This window comes from Salvelinus sp. IW2-2015, unplaced genomic scaffold, assembly GCF_002910315.2.
Source record: "Salvelinus sp. IW2-2015 unplaced genomic scaffold, ASM291031v2 Un_scaffold3256, whole genome shotgun sequence".
NCBI classification, from domain to species: Eukaryota; Metazoa; Chordata; class Actinopteri; order Salmoniformes; family Salmonidae; genus Salvelinus; species Salvelinus sp. IW2-2015.
This window is the reverse complement of record NW_019944543.1, coordinates 72032-81244: the sequence shown is the minus strand read 5'-3', so window position 1 is coordinate 81244 and position 9213 is coordinate 72032. Positions and strand designations below refer to the sequence as shown.

General features: G+C 41.6%; 1 protein-coding gene across 1 annotated transcript in view; it reads left to right on the top strand.

Moving 5' to 3' along the window:
- Positions 1–9213, top strand: part of proser1 (proline and serine rich 1) — a 55929-nt gene that overhangs the window by 36905 nt on the left and 9811 nt on the right. Inside the window, 2 exon segments of the mRNA XM_070440971.1 lie at positions 8232–8321; positions 8725–8803. Of these exon segments, the coding sequence (XP_070297072.1) occupies positions 8232–8321; positions 8725–8803 (169 nt within the window).

Genomic DNA, 9213 nt, shown 5'->3' with positions numbered 1-9213 from the left:
ACTTTATAATTGGTTGTAATGCTGGGGTGTTATTGGGTTGTAATATGGGTGTTAATATGGGTTGTTAATGTGGGTTGTTAATGATTTATATAATTATGGGTGGTAATATGGTTGGTAATGTGGTTATTAATGATTGGTTAATAGATGGTTAATATGGGTTGTTAATATGGGTTGTTAATATGGGTTGTTAATATGGGTTGTTAATGTGGGTTGTTAATATTATAATATGGGGGTAATATGGGTTGTTAATATGACTTGTTATTTAAATAATATGCTATGTTAAATAAATGCTACTGGTTTCAATGGTACAGTTGAAGTCGGAAGATTAAATACACCTTAGCCTAATACATTTAAACTCAGTTCTTCACAATCCCTGACATTTAACCTAGTACAAATGTCCTGTTTTAGGTCAGTTAGGATCACCACTTTATTTAAGAATGTAAATGTCAGAATAATAGTAGAGAGAATGATAAATACGATACATAACGAATATACTGTACACACGCACCAACTTAATTCCACTAAATGTAGATAATTAACCTATAGACCGATAGCAAATGTATTCATTGAATAGGCTAAAAGCTTTTTTTCCCGCAATGTTTATTTTAATATATATATACTTTTTCTGACAGTTTGCCAGCGCCAGTTTTATTTATCAACAAAAAAATTATAACATTCTCCAAAAAAAATTAAAAAGTTTTTACCGCTAACGGAAACCCGACACACACACACGTTATGTTATTCTATCCTCTGGGGACCAAAACATTTATTTCCATTCAAAATCTATTTTCCCTCACCTTAACCTAATCTAACCTAACCTTAAACTAACCCTTACCTAACCTAATCTAACCCTAACCTAATCAACCCTAAATCTAACCCAACCTAAATCTAACCCCTAACCCTAAATCTAACCCTAAACTAACCTAACCTAAATCTAACCCTAAACCCTAAATCTAACCCTAACCTAAATCTAACCCTAATCTAACCCTAACCCTAAATCTAACCCCTAAACCCTAAATCTAACCCCTAAATCTAACCCTAACCCTAAATCAACCCCTAACCCTAAATCTAACCTAACCCTAAATCTAACCCTAACCCTAAATCTAACCCTAACCTAACTAACCCTAACCTAAATCTAACCCTAAATCTAACCCCTAACCCTAAATCTAACCCTAACCCTAAATCTAACCCCTATTGAACCCTAACCCTAAGCTTAAAATACCCTTTGTCCTCACGGTATGTGGGAATTGTCCCCACGAGAGAGAATGTTATTTATTTTACTATCTTGTGGGCTTTGAGGGATTTAGGGCCCCACAAGGATAGAAGAACCCAACCCCCCCACCCCACACAACACACACACACACACACACACAAACACACACACACACACACACACACGTGTATGTGTAGATCTCACACTGTGCTACATCTGGCTGTATTCATTAGTGTCACACTGTAGCAAAACATTCTGCAACAGAAAAACAAAAACAAGCATTTCTTGTTGGACTAGTCTGATTTGCTTCCATGATTTCGTTACTAGTGAATAGGCCTAAACCCCTACTCTATATAGGAAGGCTGGGACATCCTTGAATTGCTTGCGCTTAAATGTGCTAATGACTTTTAAATCTAATCAGTTGATGGATCATAACAGCTGCTTGGTAGTTATTAATTGATTGGCAGATTGATTGGTTAATTAACAACCCGGGCGGGTTGTGTTCTTCTGCCAGAACATCTCTGATGCCCAGAACTACCGTCCCGTAGAGGACCGTTCCGTATTCACCTGTCTGAGAGAAACGAGCCCGCAGGATCCTAGAGCAGGTAACTCACACACTGTCCTGTACTGTTCTAGCTGTGTATCTGTTCTAGCTGTGTTATCTGTTCTAGCTGTGTTATCTGTTCTAGCTGGTTGATCTGTTCTAGCTGTGTTGTAATCTGTTGTAGCTGTGTTGTAATCTGTTGTAGCTGTGTTGTAATTGTTGTAGCTGTGTTGTAATCTGTTGTAGCTGTGTTGTAATCTGTGTAGCTTGTGTAATCTGTTGTAGCTGTGTTTGTTGTAACTGTTCTAGCGTGTTATGTTGTAATCTGTTCTAGCTGTGTTATGTTGTAATCTGTTCTAGCTGTGTTTGTTGTAATCTGTTTATGCTGTGTTATGTTGTAATCTGTTGTAGCTGTGTTATGTTGTAATCTGTTGTAGCTGTGTTATGTTGTAATCTGTTGTAGCTGTGTTATGTTGTAATCTTGTAGCTGTGTTTATGTTGTAATCTGTTCTAGCTGTGTTATGTTGTAATCTGTTCTAGCTGTGTTTGTAATCTGTTGTAATCTTTGTAATCTTGTTGAGTTGTAATCTGTTCTGGCTGTGTTGTAATCTGTTCTGGCGTGTGCTGTGTTGTAATCTGTTCTGGCTGTGGCTGTGTTGTAATCTGTTCTGGCTGTGTTGTAATCTGTTCTGGCTGTGTTGTAATCTGTTCTGGCTGTGCTGTGTTGTAATCTGTTCTGGCTGGCTGTGTTGTAATCTGTTCTAGCTGGGCTGTGTTGTAATCTGTTCTGGCTGGTGTTGTAATCTGTTCTGGCTGTGTTGTTAATCTGTTTCTAGCTGGGCTGTGTTGTAATCTGTTCTAGCTCGGCGCTGTGTTGTAATCTGTTCTAGCTGGGCTTGTGTGTACATCTTTCTAGCTGGCTGTGTGTAATCTGTTCTAGCTGGCGTGTTGTAATCTGTTAGTCTGGGCTGTGTTGTAATCTGTTAGCTGGGCTGTGTTGTAATCTGTTCTAGCTGGCTGTGTTGTAATCTGTTCTGGCTGTGCTGTGTTGTAATCTGTTCTGGCGTGTTGTAATCTGTCTGGCTGTGCTGTGTTGTAATCTGTTCTGGGCTGTGTTGTAAGGTTCGCGTGTGTTTCGTGGTGAACGTGCTGCGGCTGTATTTATCTGTAATCGCCGTGGCGTGGTGTTGTAATCGTTCTATGTCTGGGCTGTGTGTATTTTCTGTGTGTTGTAATGTGTTTACTGGTGTGTTGTTAATCGTTCTATCTGTGTTGTAAATCTGTTCAGCTGGCTGGTGCTGTATGTTGTACTGTTTTCTATTCTGAAGGCTGTTGATATAACCTACCGTCTTCATGCTGGCTTGTTTGTAATCTGTCTCAGGAGCCCGGTGTCGTGTAAATTCGTTCTAGGCTGAGGCTTGTGTTGTAAATCTGTTCTACTGCGTGCTGTGTTGTAATCTTTCTAGCTGTGTTGTGATCTGTTCGCATGTGTTGTAATCTATTCTAGCTGGGTTGTGTTGTAATCTGTTCTAGCTGGGCTGTGTTGAATCTGTTCTAGCTGGGCTGTGTTGTAATCTGTTCTAGCTGGGCTGTGTTAATCTGTTCTGGCTGTGTTGTAATCTGTTCCTTGCTGCTGTGTGTCTGTCTAGCTGTGCTGTGTAATCTGTTCTGGCGTGCTTGTTGTAATCCTGTCTGGCGTGTGTTTAATCTGTTCTAGCGTGTTGTAATCTGTTCTGCTGTGCTGTAATCTGTTCTTTAAGCTGTGTTGTAATCTGTCTCTGGCTGTTTGTAATCTGTCTCTGCTGGTTGTAAGCTGTGTGTTGTAATCTGTTCTGGCTGTGTTGTAACTGGTTGTACTGGTTGTAACTTTCTGGCTGTGTGTAATCTTGTTCTGGCTGTTGCTGTAATCTGTCTAGCTGTGTTTGTAATCTGTTCTGGCTGTGGTTGTAATCTGTTTCTGGCTGTGCTGAATCTGTTTAGCTGTTCTGTAATTGTTCTTGCTGTGTTGTAATCTGTTCTGGCTGTGTTGTAATCTGTTCTAGCTGGGCTGTCTTGATCTGTTCTAGCTGGGCTGTGTTGTAATCTTTTCTGGCTGTGTTGTAATCTGTTCTAGCTGGGCTGGTTTTATCTGTTCTAGTGGCTGTGTTGTAATCTGTTCTGCTGGGCTGTAATCTGTTCTAGCTGTGCTGTGTGTAATCTGTTCTAGCTGTGTGTAAATCCTGTTCTTCTGTGCTGTGTTGTTAATCTTGTTCTGGCTGTGTTATTGTCATGTTATGTTGTATTGTTGATTTCTAGCTGTTTTGTATGTATTCTAGCTGTGTTAATGTTATTCTAGGTGTGTTATGTCATGTTGTAATGTATTCTAGCTGTGTTATGTCATGTTGTAATGTATCTAGCTGTGTGTGATGTCATGTTACATCGAATTATTCTAGCTGTGTTATGTCATGTTACATCGTAATGTATTCAGCTGTGTTATGTCACATGTGGTAACAGGTCGTTGCTCTCCCACGCTGGTGTGGTAATGTAGCGTACTGGTCGTGAGGTATGTCCTAGTGTGCTCTTAGTCATGGATTTCTGGAGTGGGTCGAATGTCGGGATTCGCAGGCGTACTGGGTGATTCATAGGTGTGTAATAGTGTCCAAGTGGGGTAAATTCAGAGCTCGCCTTATGTCATGCTTATGCGATCGATCCAATGTATTACTAGAGTGTATATTATGTCATGCTTAGCGCATCTAACAGATAGTCTAGGTTTGTGCTATGACTGACATCTCTACAGTCGAGGTGAGTAAATTCATAAGGATGTGTGCCGGTAGTGTATGTTAAACGATCGTGTAGCAGTGAGTTCATAGGTGTGTAAATGGGTGGGCGTAGGCGAGAGCGTCCAGTAAACTAATATAATTCTCTTTTCATAGGTAGGAGATGAATCCTCAGGAAACAATGTCACCCTAACCGCAAGCCCAGCCAGCGAATCACATAGGCCAAACTATCGGGCTGTAAGTAATAGAACCGTGTTGTGGTGTTGTGTGATCTGGTTGCTGTGGTAGTGTGTGGTGTGTTGGGGTGATGTGACGTTACAGGTGTGTCCGTGCTGCGGTGTGTGTGTGGGTGGTGTGTGGAGTGGCAGTGGTGGTGCTAAGCTCAGCGTGGTGAGGGAGGGCCACTTCTTATGAAAACTCATCCAGCCATCGTGGTCAGAACCGGACGAGGAAGTAGAGGAGTGGAGCACTCCAGCGTGCCAAAAACCTGCGTATAGAAAAGCGAAGAGATAGAACATGGCGAAGGAGACAAACGACACAATAAGCGCAGACCCGACAGGAGACAAACATGCAGACCACCTAGAACCTGAAGATCCTCGGATACACCATCTACAAGTTCAATGAAGGCCCTGAAAGTGACAAAGAACCCGATCCCAGAATAAAAAGGTTCTCTCTAAAAAGATTATCCCCTGACATGCGAACCAGTTGATAGTTACGGTCCCGTGTCGAGCGTGTTACTCCTTTGGCCACCAGCCAACTGGGACATAAAAGCCACAAGAGCGGGCAAGATGTCAAGTATAACGACCAGTAGGCGTGACAACTGCGTGCTGGACAGCCCAAAAAGACCCGCGCTTCCTAAAAATGGTGGCCCAAGGTTTGTCAGCACAACAACACAATGCCACAGAGTGTCTCAAGTTTGGAGCGGAGCGCTGGCAGGTGGCCATGCGAATGACGCGAAGCGAAGGTGTCACGCCCCCAGAGACTGGGCAGAGAATTTAATGCGTTCAATTCTCTACCATAAGCCACCTCTGGTGTGTTTATAGAAGAATTCGCGAGTACGTCCGGGCAAACCTAATGCGAGAAAAACTCCCTCGATATTGAAACCTGATGTAGGAAGGCGACCCGCATTCCTCGATGAAGCGGGGTTGAAGGAGAATGCTCGAAGAGTCGGCAGACTAGTCATCAAGGCAAGCACTTCTTATCTGGACTAGTTCGATGGCTCCCGATATTTCCATTGCTGGTGAAAATAGACCTAAAACCGCCTACTCTATATAGGGAAGGCTGGGACAGTCCATGAATTCTTCCCGCGCAGGTAGCCCGAAGATGTGACTAATGAATTATTTAAAAAATCTAATACAGTTGGATGTATCATAACAAAGTCTAGCAAAATATGGAATTAGTTAGAATAATGTGAAAATAAGTTCTACAATGTAGAAAATAGTCAACATAAAGAAAAGCCCTGGAATGACTAGGTGTGTCCACACTTTTGACTGGCTCTGTATATTTAAGAGAAATGCCCTGCTGCCGTAGGGCAACTTATAAATAGCCCCCAAAAAAACCTGCAATCCGCGACCTAATACATTTTCACCCACGACATCGTTTTCAAAGGAGCCCAAATTGAGCAGAATCCTATTTTCTACGCTTCAGCTGAGCAGCTTCCACGAGCGCTGCAGCTTCCACGAGCGCTGCAGCTTCCACGAGCGCTGCAGATCACCCCAGCTAGAACCTAGGCTTCGTTGAAAATGAATGGGGCCACGCGTTGTCTGTCAGTAGACCAGCTTGTAAAAAACATACTATAGTAACCTTAGTTCAACACCTAGTGTTTGGAGCGATTTCAGTGCCAACAGGAATTGTATTTTGAATTCTTTAATTTTGAATTTCTATTAGTCTTATAACCCAGTTAGACACATGTTAATCTATTGACTACACTTGTGTTAGTTTCAAGTCTCCAGCATCTAATACAAACTAACACGTCTTCAGGTCTCAGTCAACGTTCTCATCACATAAGCATGGATCACTAAACCACGCTCTTGTGATGAGGAATCTTGATGTATCTTAAAGACTTGGTGTAACAGACGGTCATCTGTGARGAGTAACCTTGCTGTYTCTTAAAGACTTGGTGTAACAGYCGGGCATCTGTGATGAGTAACCTTGCTGTATCTTAAAGACTTGGTGTAACAGACGGGCATCTGTGATGAGTAACCTTGCTGTGTCTTAAAGACTTGGTGTAACAGACTGGCATCTGTGACGAGTAACCTTGCTGTATCTTAAAGACTTGGTGTAACAGACGGGCATCTGTGACGAGTAACCTTGCTGTGTCTTAAAGACTTGGTGTAACAGACGGGCATCTGTGACGAGTAACCTTGCTGTGTCTTAAAGACTGCATCTGCATCTGAGATACTCCTCAGCCTGAAGTGTTACCACTTGCGTAATTGAAGAAGGCCTTTTTTAATAGCACGATGGTTTGGATTGCTTCAGGAGGGCGGGTCACGTGTGTTTGCCGAGTCAGAGGTTCTGAGTTCAAGTCTCGGTATGAGCTGAATCAGGGGGAACTCGTTAAGCAAGAAACGTATCGTCTTTTACCTGAGCTTCCTGAACTTGTGCCTGTAGGCTTTCGCCAAGTGGGCCAACACAGTCTTGTAACACGCAGGAGACATGGTTCGAACCCAGTCAGTCACAAGAGCAAGATTAAATACGGAGTGGATTGTCAATCGTTTGACAGGGCTATTCAGCTATATTCTTATGGGGGGTCAAATTGTGTGTTTTGTGACACTCCCCCTTCTAACGCAGCCTGTAATCCTCATGGAAGGGAACAGAAGGCACGTCCATGCTCCACGGAGACTTAGCTTTCAGGAATGGGGTCATAATAGCTCATAGCCAAAACGGTTGAAACGCTAGAGCCAAATTCATAGGGAGAAAATAAATTCAACATGCCACGTTGGCTTCAGAAACCGCCGGAAGCTTCTGTTGAGCACAGAGACAGTTTGGTTCTATCTGTTCTCCTCTACCTCTCCTGGCTGGCAAAGTACCAGGATGTTGTCTCTGGTTTTGAATCTGAATTTWAAAAAACGGAATCTGAATGCATCTTAAAAGTTGAATATTATGAAACGTTGATTAACTTGAAATTATAGTTTGTAAACTTGATACACAGACAATGAATGCAATATTTAACATATTGACAATATAAATGTTGAATTTGAGTATCAGATTAAATTGAAATTGTATTTTTAAACTGAATTCAATATTCATTCAATTCAGTTTGAAATCAGGGAATACAAGTTCAATTTGTGCATTAAACATTCACAAATGTTAAATTCAAATTTAATATCGTAAATACAAATTAAAATGCATAAAATTAAAATACATTTTCTGTTGGCACTGAAATCACTCCATAGTAGTGACCTCGTCAAGACCCCGTTTGGTTTCAAAAGTGGGACAACATCATTGAAAGTTTGCCCTAGCCGTGTCTGAGACACCGTTCGGTTTTCATAATCAAAGAGGAAGTTGTCGATCACTACTTGATGCTTGAGGACATTTTTTTTATGGTACTTTTCAGATTTAAAAAAATATATATATATTTTCGGGGAAATGTGAGGAGTGACATCTGTTAAAGTAAATCAACTTTGTATGGCCTAATTTTAAACATTTTATAAATGTCAGTACAGTATCGTCATTGAGATGACACAACAACCATTTTGTTTTCTATTTCTCCTGTCAGGGAACTCCTGCAAAGAAGGAGGGAGAGGAGACCCCTGCCAACACAGAGGGGAAAGGCATCGCAGCCCGCATCATTGGACCATTCAAACCAGTAAGGACCAGGCTGTACTTTCATTCTCAYCCACTAGGTGGAGCTCTTTATTTTAAAACAAGTCTGAAACAAGTCCAAAATGGCACCCTAATTCCCTTTTTAAAGTGCACTACTTTTGACCCGSGCTCACTARGTAGGGAATAAAGTACCATTTYGGAGACACATGGAGGATCACCTTTCACAAGATCAGTTTACAAAATGTTTGTAAAAAAAAAAGACAAAAGTTGAATCGAACCACTGTGAGACTTAGTTTTCTTCTTCAGGAAGTCAGATACATTTTTTTGATTGGTCATTGAGTCTGATTAATTATTTTGATTGGTCAGTGAGTCAGATTAATTATTTTTGATTTGGTCAGTGAATAATTTAGTATCATTATGTTTGTTTTTCTTCGTCTCTCCTCCAGGCTCCGTCGTCCTACAACCCTCAGCGGCCGGTGCCCTACCCCATTCCCCCCTGCAGACCTCACGCCACCATCGCACCGAGTAAGACCACCTCAATACTAAACACAGACCACCTCAATACTAAACACAGACCACCTCAATACTAAACACAGACCACCTTAATACTAAACACAGACCACCTGAATACTAAACACAGACCACCTGAATACTAAACACAGACCACCTGACTACTAAACACAGACCACCTGACTACTAAACACAGACCACCTTAATACTAAACACAGACCACCTTAATACTAAACACAGACCACCTCAATACTAAACACAGACCACCTTAATACTAAACACAGACCACCTTAATACTAAACACAGACCACCTTAATACTAAACACAGACCACCTGAATACTAAACACAGACCACCTTAATACTAAACACAGACCACCTCAATACTAAACACAGACCACCTTACTACTAAACACAGACCACCTTA